The sequence below is a fragment of the Lynx rufus genome, unplaced genomic scaffold (assembly GCF_022079265.1).
Source record: "Lynx rufus isolate CCGP_SWC_20201006 ecotype Redwood Valley unplaced genomic scaffold, mLynRuf1.p SCAF_5, whole genome shotgun sequence".
Classification (NCBI taxonomy): domain Eukaryota; kingdom Metazoa; phylum Chordata; class Mammalia; order Carnivora; family Felidae; genus Lynx; species Lynx rufus.
Window position 1 is genome coordinate 60357113 of NW_025814867.1, and position 21096 is coordinate 60378208.

A 21096-nucleotide genomic window follows, 5' to 3' on the forward strand; every position below is an offset into this window, starting at 1 on the left:
TTCTCCACTTTAGATATTACGTTGAGTGACTTTTGTGTATCATTAACTTGATCCTAAATTCACTAACTGATCCATCCATTAATGTGCCTGTATATTCAATGTGTAGAATTAACTCGTGAAAAGTGATGGTAATAAGCATGACAGAGTGCTTTCCAATTTCCAAAGTGTTTCCGCATTCACTACTACATTTGTTTCTCACAATGTTCTTCTGAACTAAGTAAAGTCAGTATCTTTTTTTTCTTCCATTTTGTGATGTAGAAACACATTCAAATAAATGATCTGCCATCTAGTAAATATATAACCTGATAACCTGTGTTTCTCTCATGAGACGTATATGTGTGTATGTGTATACTGTATACACATACATACACATCATACTGTCTCCCCTTGGGAAAAATTAGGGACTAAGATGGCTTATCATTGGATCTGGCATGTTCATTCATTCATTCATTCATTACTGATGACCAGTAGTGAGAGCTAGGCATATGCTAGAGGTTAAGTGCATAGTGTTGAGCAAAATGGATATAATCCATGTTTAGTTGAAATGTAAGGTCTACCTGACATACATTCAAAATTCACACCAATACATTATTGTGCTATGAGGCGCTATGAAGGGAAAAGTAGGATGCTATGAGAAAGAATAAAGAGAAAGAGAAAGGAACACAAGGACTTACTTTAGACAGAAATGAGAAAAAGTCTCATTCAGAAGTACATTTTGAGGGGCGCTTGGGTGGCTCAGTCGGTTAAACGTCCAACTTCGGCTTAGGTCATAATCCCGCGGTTCGTGAGTTTGAGCCCCGCTTTGGGCTCTGGGCTGATACTGCAGAGCTTGCTTGGGATTCTCCTTCTCTCCCTCTCTCTCTTCCCCTCCCCTGCTCACACTCTCTGTCTCTCAAAGTCAATAAAATTAAAGGAAAAAAAAAAAGATGAGATAAGCATTGCTCAAGATCTTTCCAACCACTGAATCATAGGGACATAGAGACCTGTTTTTTTCTGAACCAAGGAATTACTTAAAATATCTGAGTGCCCTATTACAGAGATGGAGTCATTTTGTAACAGTCATTTGTTCAAGAAAGGTTTTCTTTGCACTTTACATATAAGGCACAGCACTGAGTGGTCTTAAAGGGTAGTGCACCCCATTGGCCTATCTAGTGTGACACACTCAGAGTGTACTAGATGTGAATGACAGTAAATATCAAACAATATATTCAAGCTACCAAATATAACTTAATGTCAGTTTGTTTCCATTATGTGTATCTCCAGAGTCATAAAATTATAGAATTTCCTATTACTATCACACCACTAGGCATGTCTGAGTATAAACTACTAAATCCCAATGTGCATACAAAACCGTGTGATCATTTGTCCAGTGGTTGCTAGAGGCACACTGTGGTAACTCTAGTATTGGGAGTATGGTTGTGATTCTTCTTGAATGTCTGTAACTCTCTGGATTCCACAGTCAGAACTAGGTGCGTGCCTTTAACAGTGATTCTAAGCCTGAGCTTCAAAATGAGAGAACACATTGAAACTGCTTCAGGCAAAGGCTCTAATCTTATTTAGTTTTTATTTCCTCATTAGACTAATGGCAAAGGAATTAAGGAACTTTTCTAAATGTGTGGATATGGGGAGCAAATAAAGGCAGAAGGGAGCCTGCTCTGCCACCGAGGACCCTCATGTTTAATTTCAATGTCATATTGGAAGTCGAATGACAAACTCAACGGTCTATGCATTATCTCAAGTTCTGGCCAGAAATGCATTCATGACAACTAATTCTCAGATTTATTTTTATTTAAAAATTTTTACATTGTAAAAGGTAACAGTATCTTATAAAATCTCTTTCTGAGCTAGTTCATAAAAGACTCAAGCCAAGACTCAAGACAGAAGGAATAGCAGTGGTCCTTCTTCCTTAATGAGAATAAGACAACACCTCCTTCCACGTTGAGAAAAACACTGGACTTTTATAAATTGCACCTAGGGAGCAATTTTCTTCTTCATCAGAGGAATGAAGATGTCCTACAGCAAAGGAGGGTAGGGAGAGTAGAGAAATTTTAAACCTGAGCAGACATGCTAAAAACAAAAATAATGTATTTTCCTTCCTATTTTAACTGATGAACAGTTAACTACAAATACAAAAAGTCAGAGAGCTATCAGCCTCAGGACAAGATGACAGAAGGGCCTTTAACATAAACGACGCAGATTTGAAGGTAACTCACTGTTAACTCCCTGGGATGGGGACAGAGGAAGTGCTAAGAGGAGAGTGAACACTTTGGAGGAGTCACACTCTTCATTTTAAGATACTAATTTCTTTCAGGAAATTTAATTTTGATAGTATGAGTGGATTTCCTTATTGTTTATTGTTCATTTATGTGAACCACTTTAATGAAGTGCATTTTTATATTGAAAGGCATAGAAATAGGTGTCTTCACCATTTTCTATCCTGCTAGTAGATGACCAGTACAATGTATCGATCCCATGGAAAAATTATCAGAGATAAATTACACTAAACAATCATCAATCTTCTATAAGGGGCTATTACCCAGAATCATAGGGAAGAAAAAAAGAATCTGAACCTTGAGATACAGTTAATGCTGTGATGATGGCATAGCCAACCTGCAGGTATGTTTTCCTGATGTCAACAATCTCTTTAAGGGGAAACTGTCCTAAAGCGTCACAAAGTGACAACCATGAAACTATCCCTCCCCATGTCTCCTTCTGCTCTTTTCTTAAACCCCTGAATTATAAGATCAAGTAAAGCACTGGACACCCACCAACCCCAAGATCTACTACTACTAAGACTAGCAAAACACCTCTGCATGTATTATTTTCTCTGGGTGTCACAACAGTCCTACAGATATATTTGTATTAGTCAGGGTTGTCTAGGGAAATAGAATCAATTGTGACAGCTAGCAAATCCAACATCTACAGAGCAGGCCAGATGGCTGGAGACCCAGGAAAGAGCTAATGTTGCAGTTTGAGCTCAAAGGCAACCTGAAGGCAGCATTCCCTCTTCTGTGGAGGACCTGAGTCTTTTTTCTCTTAAGACTTTCAAGTTGGGGCGCCTGGGAGGCTCAGTCGGTTGAGTGACTGACTTCGGCTCAGGTCATGATCTTACAGCTTGTGAGTTCGGGCCCCGCGTCGGGCTCTGTGCCGACAGCTCGGAGCCTGGAGCCTGGTTCAGATTCTGTGTCTCCCTCTCTCTCTCTTCCCCTAACCCATCTGCATTCTGTCTCTGTCTCTCTCAAAAATAAACAAACATTAAAAATTTTTTTTTAAAAAAGACTTTCAAGTTGATTAGATGACATCCACACACACCACTATGACTAATCAGCTTTACTCAAAGTCTATTGATTTAAATGTTGATCTCACCTCAAAAATGCATTCACAGAAACATCCAGAGTAAAGTTTTAGCAAATATCTGGGTACCACAGTGTGGCCAAATTGACAAAAAATTAACCATCACAGTGACCTGCCCAAAGTAAGATGTTTGTGGGAGGTGGTGGGGGTGGGTTCTGTGTTTTCTAGTATAAGTTTTTGTGTCATACTAGAATGACAAGTGTTATGTTTGCTTTATTTTGGGTCTTCTTTTTTCTCTTCTGGCAGCAACTTTTGAAGCTACCAGAACTCGTGTGAATTTCAAAAACCCTAACCGAAACAAAACGAAACGTAACAAAACGAAACAGTAATTACCAAAGCAAAACACGGATTCCAGGCTCAATTAATGCTATGGCCATCAAATGTATGCTCTTACTGATGACATAATTGCTTAAAATATAATTCAACCATCCAATATTACTTTAAATGCAATCATGTTCTAACCTATAATAAGTTCTAGAGACACAATTATAACTGTTCGTTTTTAAAATTCACCAAATTTTACTAATATTGTGTGTAATATAGATCAGCGTTTGACATACAATAAATCGTTTGGAAGAAAAAGCCCTTGAACTTACAATTTCACTGATTTTTATTAGTCTGCCAATCTTGAAATATCAGAAATATTAACAATCAAATCTCCAGCACCGGGGACAAGTAATCACTTGGTCACTTTTTTCAGCTGTTTGCTTTACTCTGGGTACCAAATGGAAAACGTAATGAACAAATGATCATTATCATTAGGCACTCTTTGATTATGGGAGTGTGATGACGTGTTGCCGGTCAAGAAAATCCTCTTCCTCCTCCTCCTCCGTGCTGCTTTCAGAAAGTGTCAGCAAAGACTGAATTTCAGTATCTTTTTCAGAAGAGCTGGAAATACATTAAAAGATCAATACACAATATACAGAACCAGGTTTCAACTCTTCATTCATCTTCTGATCAATACTACATGCATTGAAGTCATTGGAGGCAGGCCGATGTGAGGGGGCTGTCTCCGACTGGGGCCATAATTTTCAATGTGCCCAATATACCAAGCCTCCTTTTAATGAGAAATTCTCATCATTCTCCCTCTCCCGAGAAATAAAGCCACAGTGGAACCAAGGGGAGACGATTTTATGCTCTCTGGTTGTGTCTTTCACTGATGATTCAGAAGGCACTTCAGAAACTTGCCGAGCCTCAGGTCATCATTAAGAACATTCATCATTACATTGGCTGTGCAATAGAATCCCAACGAATAGATTGCCAAATAAATCACCTCTTTTGCGTACTGTAAATTAGGACTATGTGGATAGCCAATCAAGATATGCCAAAACCAAATTTAATGGCAGCAATTATTTAGTTATTTTATCTTGTTACATTTTACTGTGGAGAAGAACTGGTAGAAAGTCTAGCATACAGGTGTCAGGTCTAGGGAAGGAAGTAGTGTGGGGGAGCAGAAAGGAGTTTGTGTAATTCAGATTTTTTTTGTCCAAGTTATCTAGAATTTCAGCCCATGCTATGCCACTAAATAATATAAAATACTTCATCCTGTGATAGGTATCTTTTTGGATTCTTTTTTATGACCCACAGAGGCTAAATCATCAAGTTCCTAAACTCTGATCTGTGGGTTAGGGCAGATCTGACTGAGATAAAAATTTTCACTGGTCTAAGAAGGGAAAATAAGGACAAGGTAAGGACTTTTTCATGACGTTTTTAATTTTAAAGAACTGCTTTATTCTGTTTGTGCCCCTTATATTTTTAGTATTAAATGTCCTTTCTTTTATGAAATGATGCTGAGAGTATGTGGTAGGTTTAGTTACTTTGTTTTAAAAGAGCTTTTTAGGGAAAAAATAGCAACTTTATATTGATCTCTCTTTTTAAAAATGGAAGTGGTGTTAGAAATGCAAAAATCCAAGGGCCACAGCTAAATGATTTTCTCTTTTAGAAAGATGGAATAATAATGGACTCTTGATTCCCTTTTAATGCAATATTAGACTTCAAACCAATCAAAGGAATTTACAGTTCAAGGGACTTTCTATTTTACATTTATCTTAATCCTTCTACAAGGATCCTTCCTCCCTTTTCAAGAAATTCCAGCACGTCAGTAACAGACTGACATGATAAACTACTTTTTTGAAGCATTAGTATAACCTATGTTCTTTTCAAATTGATCAACCCTAAATGTTTTTCATGTGAGGAAAGAATGAAATGACTTAATTTAAAATATGCTATCATTAACAATCTTGACCTAATTTCAAGAAAGAATCTTCTCGACATTCTATTCTAAAAGTTTTATTCACATTGAGTAAGATTCTATTAGTGCAAAGTGTTTGAATTTATTAAGTTAATTAATGCAAGTAAAGCAACTGTTTTTCAATATAAGAAGAAATGCTGAAGGATTATAAAATTCCCAATATCTTTTCGTTTTTCTGACATACATTGTCCAGCAGAGAATTATCTCTTCACATTAAAGCAACAACTTCATAAGCCTTCTACTAAATCCTGATAATACGACGACAAAGGACCCAAACATTTTACAGAGAATGGCCATATAAAGCACCCACGTGAGTGCAATCTTTTTTCATATAGTAAAGATAACTATTTGGGGCTTGTCAAAAATTTCACCATGTATGCTATCATTACATATGAGCTGCCGGCTTAACCTACCTCTGTTCCTCAACTCCACAGAGGCCTCTGGCACTTGAGCTCTTAAGGAAATCTCCGGTAGTCTGACTTATGTCCAGCAAGTGGTTGTTGAAGGCTGGTAACTCTTCTGAGGTTAGACTGTAAAGTTTTTCTGAAGGATCTGAAACATTTTATGTCAGCACATAAATTCAAGACACAAACACAGCATATGGTGCTGAAAGTTTACCCAGCATAAACTATAAGCATTACAAAGAAGGTCAGTACAGATTTTTAATCACCTCAATTTTCTAGTATATGCAGGATGAGCAGAATATGAAGGAGGTTTGCTCTGAGCTTCTAAATTAGGGCATGGATATCAAGTCACCTTAATCAGATGGATTATGTTTTTGTTTTTGTTTTTTTTTTGGGGGGGGGGGAGGGATTGCCCCAATTTGTTTTTAATTTATTGAGATATAATTGACATGTAACATTGTGTAATTTTAAGGTGTACAAGATGTTGATTGGAACATTTATATACTGCAAAATGATTACCACCATAGTGTTAGCTAACACATTTAAGATCTACTCTCTTAGCAACCTTCAGGTATATAATATTATTAGCTATAATCACCATGCTGCACATTACATTGCAGAATTTGTTCATCTTTTAACCAAAAGTTTACACTGTTTGACCAATATTTCCCCATTTCTTCCACCCCCTAGCCCCTGGTAACCACTATTCTAGTCTCCGTCTCTGTGAGTTTGGGTTTTTTAGATTCCATATGTAAGTGATATTATATAGTATTTGTCTTCCTCTGAGTTATTTCACTAACCTAATTGATTTTTAAATATATACTACACTTAAGAAAGTGTTAAATGTCCTGAGAATTTACAAAATTGCAAAGAAAGTCACAGGATCCTCTTTTAAGGCTAGAATATCGTGCAACTCCTCAATTTGCCAGAATGTTAAACACCTTATTGTTTATTTTTGTCTTCTAAGAAATAAAAGCTTTACCCCCATACAGTCTGAGGTGAAGGTTACTTTTGGCAAAGCTACCCTTTCTTTTTCTGCTTCCTTTCTTTTCTGCTACCCTTTCTACTTTCTGCTTTGTTTGGATAGATAATAACCATTTGTATGCGAAAGGGGAGAAGACTTTAATCTTTTACATGAAGCAGGCCTATGGTTTAGCTCATGTAAGGGCAAACAGTGCAAGTTAAATAAGCAAATGCATAAGCAAACATATTTTATATAAACTACCAAAAAGTCAAGTACAAAAATAAGTATGATTGCTGTATTAGAAAGACCATGATGCCTTCTTTTCATCATTGATGAAGTTGGAAGAGCCATCTAACTTTTACCTAAGGTTATGGTGGCATGACTTTTAAAACCGTTAAAATTACCAGGTGCTACTTTTCCCCTTACTCTGATGAAAGTGCAAGCAAATATTCTCCTGATCACAAGGCCCACACTCCAAACTATGCGTAACATTCACCTGGACTGAGAGAATTATTCTATGATTATGATTACGATTATTTCTTGGATAGTATTTACTTGAAGTTTTTGAGCAAGCAGACATTCCCCTGCTGGAAGAAACTTCGATTATTCCTGCTGCAAGACAGTCCTCAATACATTTACAACTGGAAATGTCCTTAAAATTATTTAGCCCAGTGACTTTCAAATTATGATACCTGGAGAAATACAGTCGTCTTGGGGCTGAGGCTCCTGTTCCACAACCCCAAAATCATCAAAATGGCTTTACTCGGTCTGATTTAAATTTGGAGCTCTGTATAAGACTAATTTTGAGAAAAACAAAAAGATTCTTCAGCTAGAATTTTTATTCCCTCCCCAGTTGTTGGAGATTAGGAAACTGAAGGTCCCTGAGACACTGGTTGCTTGTTGGAAGTCACACAACCAGAGAAGAAGAAATGCAACTAGCCCTAAGCTCTTCTAGCTCAGCAACGTTGGAAATCTCTATATCTCAGAATCTCATTCTTTAGCGTGGACTTCTATTTTCTCTTCTCTTTTTCCATAAGGTAAAAAAGACAGGTATGCAGAGCACCCTCACTTGCCCCAGTGATAGGGACTATTACCCGTGAGAAAGCAATCAATTCAGGATCTGCAACTGGTGCAACTACAGAACTGAAACCCAATAACGACTCTTAGATCTAAAGAACACCACCAGGAGAGGAATCCGACCTCTGCAGGGCAGTTCAGTCCTGACTGAGCAGAGCTAATTCGGATGGTCTAGATAGAATGGGCCTACTTTTATATAATTGTTCATTCTCAAAATGATATTTCCAAGTACCATGTGAAGTTAAGAGGGGCAAAGGTGACATCACCTGATTTTCAAGGCAGGGAAAAATAAAACTGCCTATGAAAACTCTATTGTGGGTTAGTGTTAAATCTAAAAGATCAATTACACAAAAACCTAAGATTTTCTAATATAAAACCAGGGAAGACTGGATTGACATTTATAGTGGAAATTCAGCTATTATAAATTTACTTTATAACTGTCTAGAAAGTGGACTATTGAGGAATGGATTGAAGTTAAGCCTTTTTCTATCCCTGGAGTAATAGTGTATGTTCTCTGATCATTGAAGAACCTCTTAAATTCGATAATAAAGAATGGCAAAGGGGAAAAAAATGACTAAATATAAAGTTTTAAGGTGTATTTCTAAAACTCAAGTCATTTAAAATATACACGTAAAACTTTATTCTACAGGGAAATGAACACTTAGATGAGTAAAAGAAATGAAGGAAAGAAAAGTGGGAACAAAGAGACAGGATAAAAACTTCAAAGAACAGACACAAAGCAGACAGGATACGTTCCTATAAGGAACCCAAATCACCACCACCACTACCATCTAAAGGACTATTAGCAGAGATACCAATGACATCCCAGTGTTTAGGAGGCTGTGACAACCAGGACACTTACCCTGTAACCTGTGAGCCCCCTCCCCAAACCTTCAGACTTTTGTTTTTCTCTCTCTCCATCTCTTCCCTTCTGCCATTATGTCTCGCCTTGTTTATCCCTTCTTACCTTCTTCCTTTTACCTTCTCCCTGCCCACATCCTCTGCCTCTTATGCGGTCACAATACTGATTAGGAGTAAGGATTTCACATTAGTTAAGTGCACTGTGGTAGGGTGGTGAGACAAAGGAATGTGGGGCAGACTTGCCCAGGTTCGTGCCTGGTCTCTTCTGAGCACCCAAGGGAGACCCTGGGTAGTTATTACGTCACCTAGAGCCTCAGTTACTGTATCCACGAAGGGGAGATTAAAAATCATACCTGCTTCGTTTGCCTTCACAGAGTAGTTATAAAGATCAAATGAAGCAACATTACATATAAAAACAAGTAGTGATTATTACTCATTGAATGGCTTCATATTCCTTATGTCAGAATTTTAAAAAAATATGTTGACTTTCATTTATATGTGGCACTCATTTTTTTTCCTTGAAATTGAAAGGTGACCCAAAGCAAAAAGATTGCCATTCCAGTCCATCTTAACCTCTCTTTACAAGGGTTACTTACTTAATCTGCTAACTATAAACCCTGATTAGCCCCCATACAGTGTAATATCTTACTTGATGGTCAACTTATGAACAGAGGCTCCAATTATTCACTATCTCACTATTTTTTTCTCCAACAGTATAGCTACATCAGTTAGTATCAGGTAGATTTTTAGTCTTTCTTATTTAAGAAAATTACTTTCCTCTTTTTAATTGCTTGGCTCAGTTAACTACTGTGGACTTATACAAACATAGGATTGCCATGGGAATTTAAGTCTTAAAGTACAAACCCTTAAACAAGTCAGAATAAGTTTGAACAAATGAATTATTTTTAACTAATGAAAACATGAATGCCTTAATGTGCATTATTACTGATACTTTCTCATACTGCATATCTTCTGATGTTTCCCAAATATCTTCAGGCTATGACAATATTCAAAAGTTGACAAAGCGACTTGGCAAGTAAGTTATATGGTCATGTTGAACCTACTAAGGAAGTGATGATAGCTTTATTTATAAAGATATTTGTGGAGGAAATAATTATATGGAATGAGCTAAAGCTAACTATCACCCTCACGGTGGCCCAGAAGAAAACATCATTGTAGAATGAAAACAGCTTTTAGATGTTTTTGACTAAAAATTAGACTTACCAAGAGAACCTTACCTATATTGTATGTGGAAAGTACCAACCACTGGTTCCTTAAACAATTTAAGTTTCTTTTTCAGGATTTACTATGTGCTAAGCAATTAACTCTTAAGAGAGAATGTGTGTGTGTGTGTGTGTGTGTGTGTGTGTGTGTGTGTGTATGTGTGTGTGTAGAGAGAGAGAGAAAGAGAACGAAGTTTTTCATAAATATAATATTTAATATATCATTAAATTCAATCATTGAACAATTTTATGATAGGGCCTATTGTAGCCGTCTTTCATACACAGAAACTGATGCAAAGTGAGATTGTGAAAGTCATTTGCCCAATGTCATGAAGCTAGGAGGTAGAGGTTTCAAATTTCAAAACCAGGCTCCTGGACCCAGAGCCTGGCTCAAAACTGCCCGGCTTTCCTGCCCCCATCTCCTGATTCAGCAGGAAGTTGGTCTGCAACCTGTACACCTGTCCTCTACCCCCACCCGCCCATTTTCCTGCCCTGCCTGCTTCTGAAAGGGCTCTCATATCAGCCACAGCAATCTGAATGGGGAAACATTTCACTGAATATAGTTATTTGCTGTCTTTTCTTCTCCCAGTTGCCTGGCGCAGTTGTTTTCCATAGAAGTTAGAGGAAATGGATGTATCCTAGAGCTAAGAGAAAACAAGTCACGTCTGCTGCTCACAAAATGTCAGCTTTCACAGGGATGTGAACACATTTACATTTGTATAAGAGTCAAATTGTGTAGCTGTGCGTCTGTGCAACCAAACCTCATACGGAGTTTTTCCAGGCTGCACCATAAGTAGTGAAATGTGGGTGGAATTTTTCTGCCCATTGATGCTAAACACAATACAAAAGCCTTGTACAGAAACCGTGAGTTTTCTGGAATAGCAGCTGATGACACCACAGCATCTATCACCTCACTGACTGTTTTGTTGGGTCTGATGTGCCACCCTCTTCCTTCCTAAGCTCCAGGTGAATGTCTCCAAAGCTGTGCACTCATCCAAAGCCAATCTTCCCAAACATAAAGAGAGCTGTCCATGGGTCAAGTGTGTGTAAGTGATTTAGTTCTGCTCCTGGACCATCAGAAAAGCCCTGGTGGTTCACAGGCCACGCAGTGTATGCTGCCTTCATATACGAAAAGTTATGCACTCTGGTGAAAATACTGGCATCAGTGTATGGAAAAATGAGTGGCAGAGGGAAAAAGTGTGAAGTATGTAAGAACAAAAGTGATAAAGGAAATAGGGAAGCTGGTGGTTAGAAACAAACACAAGAGACTACTGCTTGTTAAGTCTGGTGTTTCATTTGTAAATAATGGAACTCACCAATTTATCAAAATAAGAAACCCTTCATTTTCTGATTAAAAGCTGTACGGTTATCCTTTTAGATCTAGTTCAGGCCTGTCATGCTTCATTTTAGAATTAGTCTTTAACATGAGAATTACGTCCAAGGAGACTTACATTTGATTTTTAGTATTTTAGAGGAAGGCAAATGGATTGGGTACAGATGCATCACAGACTCTCATCCCCCAACCCATAATGAAATGAATAGGAAAAGCAGAAGAACTAAACTAAAATAAAATCATAAAAGGAATCGGACAAAGAAAGGAATGTAAGTCCACATAATAAATTTCAACAAGGGACAACCAAATAAAGACTCTCTGTGGTGTAGCTGGGTGCCACTGCCGTCCATTCACTTTCTTCCCCAGCCGATATGAACACTAAACTAGTAACAGGAAAAGGAGAGTCATCGAAAGCACTGACAAGTCTCACCAATACCACACCAATTTGGAGAAAAGTAGGCGAAGGGGAAAGAAGAAGAAATAATTTGAAATATTTGTAAAACCCCTAAGTACCCACTGGAAGATCTTAGCAGAGGCAAGAAAATTACAAACCTGCAGGTGTCCCCACAGGGACAGAACACAGCTGAAACCAGGTGCAATGAAATTTAATGTAATCAAGAAGAAGACTAGCGAGCCCAGGCCTTCCAATAAAGGAGGATAAGCTCCCCAGCCCTTCATCGATCCTCCCATGCCTTTGAGCTGGCAAGATACAGAAAACAATGCAATAACCAATCCACAAATAGTAGCTCCAAAGAGAAGACTGACATACCTTGGTACAGGTGGACAGCATTTTAGGGAAAATGTAATCTCACTATATCAGAAAAGAACATATGAGCAAAGCTGCCCACAATAAGTATGAACGCATAAGATACAAAGAAATGACAGCAACTAGCTATGCAGATGAACAAACTAGAATCCAAGAATCCATGGCATGCAAAGAATGATTAAATAAAAGATCAATCTGGTAGAAAACAGATCAAGACCATAAGAAAATTCCCCCATGAGTCCTTTAGCTACAAAGGAAAGAATGAAAATGATATATATATTTTTAAAGTGTAAAACTGGGGCACCTGAGTGGCTCAGTCGGTTAAGCATCCAACTCTTGATTTTGGCTCATGAGTTGGGGCCCTGCACTGAGCTTGTGCTGTCAGTGCAGAGCCTGTTTTGCATTTTCTCTCTCCCTCTCTTTCTGCCCTTCCCCAGCTCATGCTCTCTTTCTCTCAAAAATAAATAAATTTAAGAACAGTGTAAAACTGTTAAGGAGCCAGTCTAACATGGTGGTGTAAGAAGACCCTGAACTCACCTCCTCCCACGAACTCACTGAATCTACAGCTACACAATTCCTCCCAAAGAACTGAGGGCTGAATGAAGAGCTTTTGCACAATAAATAAGAGTGAGACCACACAGAGAAGGGCAGGAGATAGGGATAGAGTCATGAAGGGAACCCCATCCCCAGTGTGGCAACCTGCAGTGGGGAGGAATATCTCCGAGGGGTCCATGTACATACTCTCTCACCTTGGGACACATGGAAAAATAGTGGTTTAAAAGGCAATTTGACTGCAAGTGAAAGAAATCTATTTACTAACCTTAGTGCATCTGCTAAATGGTGAGAAACTTCTAGAAATCACTCTGGGGTTGAAAGGACCAGCAAGTGCCATTTTTTTTAAAGTTTATTTATTTTGAGAGAGAGAGCACACATATGTGGGGGATGGGTGGAGAGAAGGAGAGACAGAATCCCAAGGAGGCTCCATGTTGTCAGCGCAGAGCCCAATGCAGAGCTTGAACCCACAAACCATGAGATCTTGACCTGAGCCAAGATCAAGTGTCAGACACTTAACTGACTGAGCCAACCAGGTGCCCTGAAAGTGCCATTTTTTATGTTCCCCCTCCACCTTGATAGCACAGACAAAAGCAAGGTCCAGGTAATATAGTTCGCCTGCTAGAACTGACCCAACAAGCCTGGGCCCCTAGCTTAGAACAGCTGCAGCCATGTCCCCAAGACAACCCCACCGTGGTACACCCTGGGCCAACTCCACTCATGGGTATGGAAGGAATGCACCTCAACATAAGAAAGATCGTATATGACAAACCCAAATGTTAACATTATACTCAACCATGAAAAGCTTAAGATCAGAACAAGGATGCCCACTGTTACCACTTTTATTGAACTTTCATGTTTCATTCAACATATTCAACATTGGAAGTCCTAATCACAGCAAATAGGCAAGAAAAAGAAAAAAAAAAGTCACCCACATTGGAAAGGAAGAAGTAAAATGCTCACTATTTGCAGATGGCATGACACTGAATATAGAAAAACCAGGATTCGACCAAAAAACTCTAAGAACTAATAAATGAATTCAGTAAAGTCACAGGATACAAAATTAATATACAGAAATCAGTTGCATTTCTATACATAGTAAAAAGATACTGAAAAGAGAAATAAAAAATAACCCCCATTTACAATTTCATCAAAAAGAATAAAGTACCTAGAAATAAATTTAAGGAGGTGAAAGACCTGTATTCTGAAAACTGTAGGATACTTATGGAAGAAGACAGCATAAATAAATGGAAAGATACAACATGCTCATGGATTAGAAGAATAAATACTGCTAAAATGTCCACTCTACCCAAAGCAATCCAAAGATTCAATGCAATCTCCATAAAAATACCAATGGCATATTTATAAAACTAGAACAAAGAATCCTAAAATTTGTATGGAACCACAAAAGATCCCAGATAGCCAAAGCATCTTGAGAAAAAAGAACAATGCTTCAGGTGTCACACCTTTTGATTTCAAACTACACTGCAAAGCATGGAAACAATAGATCAATAGAATAGAACAGAAAGCTTAACATATACATGGTTAATTGAACTATGACAAAAAAGACAAGAATATACAATGGGGAAAAGACAGTCTCTACAATAAATGGTACTGGGCAGACAGCTATGCACAGAAGAATGAAACTGCACCACTATCTTATACCACATATAAAAATAGATTAAAAATGGATTAAAGACTTGAATTAACACCTAAAATCATAAGGCTCATACAAGAAACCATAGGCAGTAAACTCTTTTACGCTGGTCTTGGCAATATATTTTTGGACTAGTATCCTCGGGCAAGGGCAAGAAAAGCTAAAATAAACAAATGAGATTATATCAAACTAAATGGCATTTGTACAGCAAAGGAAACCGTTAACAAAGTGGAAAGGCAACCTACTGAATGGGAGAAGAATATTTGCAAGTCATACAGCCAATAATGGATTAATATTCAAACTACAAAAAGAACTTACACAACTTAGTATCAAAAAAGCAAACAACATGGGTGGCTTAGTCAGTTAATCATCCAGCTCTTAGTTTTGGCTCAGGTCATGATCTCATAGTTCGTGGCATGGAGCCCTGTACCAGGCTCTGTGCTGACAGTGTAGAGCCTGCTTGGAATTCTCTGTCTGCCTCTCTCTCTGCTCCTTTCCCACTCTCTCTCTCATAAACAAACAAACAAACAAACATTTTTTAATTAAAAAAAAAAGCAATGCATTTAAAAAACGAGCAGGCCTGAACAGACATTTCTCCAAGAAGACAAACAGAAGGACAACAATCACATGAAACTATATGCTCCATATCACTAACCATCAGGTAAAGGCAAACCAAAACCACCAAAAAGACAAAAAAAAAAATAACAAGTGTTGGTGGGGACATGGAAAAAAGGAAACCCTCGGACACTGTTGGTAAGAATGTAAATTAGAGCAGCTACTATGGAAAACAATACGGAAGTTCCTCAAAAAAAGTAAAAATATAACTACCATACAATCCAGCAATTCCATTTCTGGATATTTACCTGAATAAAATGAAAACACCAGTTCAAAGAGATTATCTGCACCACTATGTTCATTGCACCATTATTTACACTAGCCAGGATATAGAAGCAACCTGAGTGTCCATGAATATATGAATGCATAAAGATGTGAGATACACACACACACACACATACACACACACCAGAATATTACTCAGCCATAAAAAAAGGAATGAAACCTTGCCATTTACAACAACATGGAGGGCAAATACCACATGATTTCACTTATATGTGGAATCTAAAAAAACAAAACAAATGCATAAAACAAAACAGAAACAGTTTCATAGATATAGGAAACAAACCGTTGGTTACCAGAGAGGAAAGGAGTGGGAGGAGTGAGCTAAACAGGTGAAGGGGATTAAGAGGTACAAACTTCCAGTTATAAAATAAACAAGTCATAGAGATATAATGTACTGCATAGGGGATATGGTCAATAATATTGTAATAACTGTTTGTGGTGACAGATGGTAAGTGAACTTACTATGGGGATTATTTCACAATGTATAAACACACTGAATCACTATTATGTACTGCTGAAACTAAAAGGTTATGGTAAGTCAATCACATTTCAATTAAAAATTAATTAATTAAAAACAGCAAAACTAATCTCAAAGATCAAACGTCATGTCAGATGTTAACAAGAAAAAAATTTTTCAATGATCACCTGTTCCTGCGTAGGATCCAATACCAGAAAAAAACAAGCTATAATGAACACCACTGAGACAAGTTTTAAAAATTAGATAGGCACTGTGGACTAGAGTAGAGGATCATATTGTATCAATGTTAAATTTCCTGATTTTTGATCATTGTATTATGATCCTTGAAAGAATGTCCTGTTCGTGGGTAACACACACTGACTGATGTATTTTTTTACACTCAAGTATTTTTTTGATCAAGGCTCATAATGTTTATAACCTCCTCTCAAATGATTCACAAAAAAGTACAGTGTGCGTGTGTGTATGTGTACGTGTATACATACATCCAAATAGCGCAAAAGACAAGTAGTGAACTTGGTAAAGAGTATACAGTAATTCCTTCTACTATTCTCTCTCCTTTTTAAATTTTTTAATATTTATTTTTGAGAGAGAGAGAGAGAGAGAGAGAGAGAAGACAGAGCATGAGTGGGGGTGGGGAAGTAAGAGAGGGAGACACAAAACGTGAAGCAGGCTCTAGGCTCTGAGCTGTCAGCACAGAGCCTGATGCGGGTCTTGAACTCATGAATCATGAGATCATGACCTCAGCTGAAGTCAGACACTCAACTGACTGAGCCACCCAAGCGCCCCTCCTTGTACTATTCTTGCATTCTTGAAAATTTTCCATAAGTTTATAATACATCAAAGTAAAAATTTACAAAAAGAAATCAAAGAATACCTTTAGAAAGCTAATGTATTAAATCAGTCAATAAAGAATGGATTATAACTGTAGCTGAAAATTAAAATCCCAACATAGAAGACAAGCTGAAGGTAAAGTAGTAAATGCAAAGGAAAATAAAATTGGTTAAAAGAGTTGACGAAAATGTAAGTAAATACACTGTACAAAGAAGATCCAACACAGACAAAATAGGTTCGTCAGCAGGATAATCCCATATGGAACAGAAAAGCAATTCAAATATACAACAGCAGAAAATATCTCTGAAAATAAGGAGCAATTTTTCTACAGATAGAAAGAGAGCCCACTGCGTTAAGAAATGCTGAATTATTGATATTGAAACACATTCCTGGTCCCGTTATTGAATTTCAAAGATTAAGAAAAAATTCTTCAAACATCCATTCAGGAAAGAAGCCTGTCACATGCAAGCGAGAGAGTGAGGAAAAAAATAAAGGTGACCTCAAACTACTTCATAACAGAATTCAGGCACAGATAACAATGAATCAGCATGTACAAGGTTTACAAGAAAAATGCCCCAACTATATTACCTTCAGTCAATTTGCCATTTAAATATAAAGGAAGCACTCATTCTCAAACATGAAAGAACTTGAGTAATAGAGCTACAATTAAATTCAACCAAACAAAAGTAAATGGCAAAACTGTGCTAAGTACTAACTTGCATCAAAATGAGGCACAGAAGACAGTGGAGAAATGTCTACTAAATGCAGAGGGAAAAAAGTGTGATCCACTAGATTAATCTAGCTAATTTGCCATTCAGCCGTAAAGATGAAACAAATTCTCAAGAATGTCACGATCGAATCTTCTAGAGCTGAATCAAAATAAAAGGCTCAAGGGGTGCCTGGGTGGCTCAGTCGGTTAAGTGTCCAACTTCGGCTTAGGTCATGATCTCACAGTTCATGGGTTTGAACCTCCAGTTGGGCTCTGTGCTGACAGAGCGGAGCCTGGAGCCTGCTTCAGATTCTGTGTCTCCCTCTCTCTCTGCCCCTCCCCTGCTCATGCTCCCTCTCTCTCTCTTTCTCTCTCTCTCTCTCTCTGAAAAATAAAATAAAACATTAAAAAGTATATTTAAAATAAAGGCTCAAAATTGGAAAGCCAAAATAAAAATGCTGGTACTGATCATCTAATCTTTATGAATTTTCACTAAGAAAAAGGAAATAAAAGGAAACCTTAAAAAATGAAAAATTGTAACTATAATAGCAATATATTCAATAGTATTTATAATCACACGTGGCTAAAAAACACAACAAATAAGTCCTCATCCTTATTATAGGGATTTCATCATTATTGTATAAAACTAAATCATAGATAATTATAAATGGTCTTGATTGCTTACTATTCCTTTTTTACCTTTTTCTTAATTTTTAAAGGGATATTTACACAAAGTACAAGACAGACTATATAAAGTTGCCAATATCCCACTATTTCTTGTCTACAAAAAGCAATTTCATATAGTTCAACTTAATATTTTTGTGATGAAAAAGTACCTGAAATCTATAATTTCCATTAGTTTCATTTCTATTTATCTTTTGTTTAATTGAGTAAATATGTAACCATTTAAAAATACGTAGAGCCTAAATTTATTTTTTATAAAATGACTACGGTCTTTCCTTCAATCTATTCATCCTTCTAACTATGTATTTTTATATGTATACTCATGACATAAGCAGATGTTTAAAATATCAATATTTGCTCATCAAATAAGATGGTTGTTTTCATATTAAGGATTTCATATTAAGGATTAAGGATTAAGATTTTGTGAGGATTTTGGCTTCCCTTTTAGTATTTTTTGGTATTTCTTGAATTTTTCAAAGCCAAGATATGTTCTTTTTATGCAAATAGAAAAGTTTTTATTCTGAGGTGAACAGAGGAGGATATCACTAAAAACCAACCAACCAAACAAACAAACAAACAAACAAACACAAAACCAAAAAGCAAGCACATGTGGAAGTTTCTGGCCTACTTCTTGGATGTGCGGCAGGAACAACTGCATGAACAACTTCCTGATGAAAAGAGGACTGATTCCCCTGGGGTCTGTTACTGAACCAGACCCTTGTATGTTCACGAATATGGTTATGATTTGCTAGACTACAATCACGGAGATTTTAGGAAAGGGAATGCAGAAGTCTAATTTCTCCTCAAACTGGTATGCCAATCAGCAGCACTGGCATCAAATGGGTACTGGTCAGATGTGCAGAATCCTGGGCCCCATCCCAGAATCTGCATTTCAGTGCATTGGCACTGAAGCTTGCCAAATACTGCTTTAAAAGATCTAACAGCTCAATCCTCCAACAAGGGTGTTGGGCAGTAGCTTTAATAAAGCTACAGAGATTAGCCACTCAGCAGGTTTGTAGAAAGAAGAAAAAAAATATATTTCGTCCACATGAAGTTCATTATGCCACATTTTTTTTTTAAACAGAGACAGAGCACGAGCAGAGGAGGGGCAGAGAGAGAGGGAGACACAGAATTTGAAGCAGGCTCCAGGCTCTGAGCTGTCAGCACAGAGCTCAAAGGGGCTTGAACTCATGAACCACAAAATCGACCTGAGCCGAAGTTGGACACGTAACCAACTGAGCCACCCAGGAGCCCCTCCTTATTCCATTTTAACTGTGTATTATGTAGGCTAAGGGGGCCATCTCTGGTGTGGGCATCCACCCATTTGGGAACATTCTCAGGGAGATGTCAGGGGATATCCAAGGAAACAAATACAAAGGTTAACAGTTATATGAGGGAAAAAGGGAAAGCCTTGTTTTCTTGGAGGATGTTATAAAGAATCAAGCAGAAGGCAGAGTTAACATTGTCTACAGTAAGAAAAAATAGCATTACCTGCAAGATTTCCCAGCACATTTAATTCTTTTTCCAAATTGTCTAAGGTTTGCTGATCAGCAGTGTCATCTAAGAAAGGCTCAGTGTGGTCAGTAATATCAATGTATTCAATTTCTGAAATTTCAGAAGCAGCTCTAGATAACGATCGAACAGCTGCACTTCTTGATCGAGGATGGGAGAAGAGGCAACCGGAGCTTTTTTTCACAGAGTTGGAAAGGGGTATATGTGCTGTTGAAGGTCTCTGTGATATCTCCCCTAAAATGAAAAATTAAAAAAAATTTAATCAACTGTTTTAAAATTTCTGAATGAATGCTTAAAGATACAAAATACCATCCCTTTGAACCTAGAGCAGTTAATGCCAAGTTACTTTCCCTACATCATAAAGAACACTTTGAGGTTATTTTGCTCTTTTTTTTTTCTTTTTAATTTTCTTTTTTTTTTTTTTTGAACGTTTATTTATTTTTGGGACAGAGAGAGACAGAGCATGAACGGGGGAGGGGCAGAGAGAGAGGGAGACACAGAATCGGAAACAGGCTCCAGGCTCTGAGCCATCAGCCCAGAGCCTGACACGGGGCTCGAATTCACGGACCGCGAGATCGTGACCTGGCTGAAGTCGGACGCTTAACAGACTGCGCCACCCAGGCGCCCCTCTTTTTTTTTCTTACACTCAGAAAAAGACAAGTTAATTTTAATATTAACTGAAGCAAAACTTCTGTGAACCAAGTCAATTCCAGAACAATTCAGTGTCCAATTTTATAATCTACCCGATAGCCATCCAAACTGTGCCGTTTCTTTTTTTCTTTTTTTAAATATGTGTCCTGTTTCTTAAATTCTAGGATTATACCAAACTCTGCCTTTTAAGAGAAAAAAAAAAAAAACCATAGAATAGACATGGTACCACTTCCTAGTGAACCTAGTGAATTTTATTTGATGGTGCTTAACATTCTTCTACTAAAACAAATATGGACACAAAATATTAGTATGAAAACGCTTTTAGAAAAATTTGGGCTTTAAAGAAATTGAGATCATATTTCTTATTTTCCTAAATATGAGTTCACTCTCTGTTGCTTTATAGGGCAATTAGTGGAAAAGTTCCAGAAACATAGATCTACCTCAGGTAATTACTTTGTTCCACTAAGGCAGTCACAACTTTGTCCTGACCTATTTCAAAGGCTGATTTAGTTGGTTTCTTCAACATGTGTGTTTCTTTCATAGTAGGAAAAAAATCCTTTTAAATCTTACACTAATATAAATTAATTATAGATAGATATATAGATATAGAGATATCTATAGATACATATATCTATAGATATCTATACATATAGATAGATACATACAGATATATATAAATACAGATATAAATAGATATAAATATAAATAGCATATATATATATAGGCACATATCTATATCTATGTATAGATACATAGATGTAGATAGATATAGATATCTTTTGGTACTGCTCACAAGATTCTTTAATGAAGGCCAAGGGAATATTCAAAGTACAAATTTAGAAACTCATAGTGCAGGTATATTTTTATACGTAATGAATCACTATTTAGA

General features: G+C 37.2%; 1 protein-coding gene across 2 annotated transcripts in view; it reads right to left on the minus strand.

Moving 5' to 3' along the window:
* Positions 1-1829: 1829 nt before the first annotated feature.
* ZBBX (zinc finger B-box domain containing) overlaps positions 1830-21096 on the minus strand; it is a 121851-nt gene continuing 102584 nt past the window's right edge. For both annotated transcript variants that reach the window (XM_047098908.1, XM_047098909.1), the window contains 4 exons: positions 19536-19790; positions 6019-6157; positions 3951-4242; positions 1830-2013 (listed from right to left, as the gene is read on the minus strand). In XM_047098908.1, the coding sequence (XP_046954864.1) occupies positions 4128-4242; positions 6019-6157; positions 19536-19790 (509 nt within the window). In that variant the 3' untranslated portion in view covers positions 1830-2013; positions 3951-4127. The remainder of the gene's footprint in view (positions 2014-3950; positions 4243-6018; positions 6158-19535; positions 19791-21096) is intronic.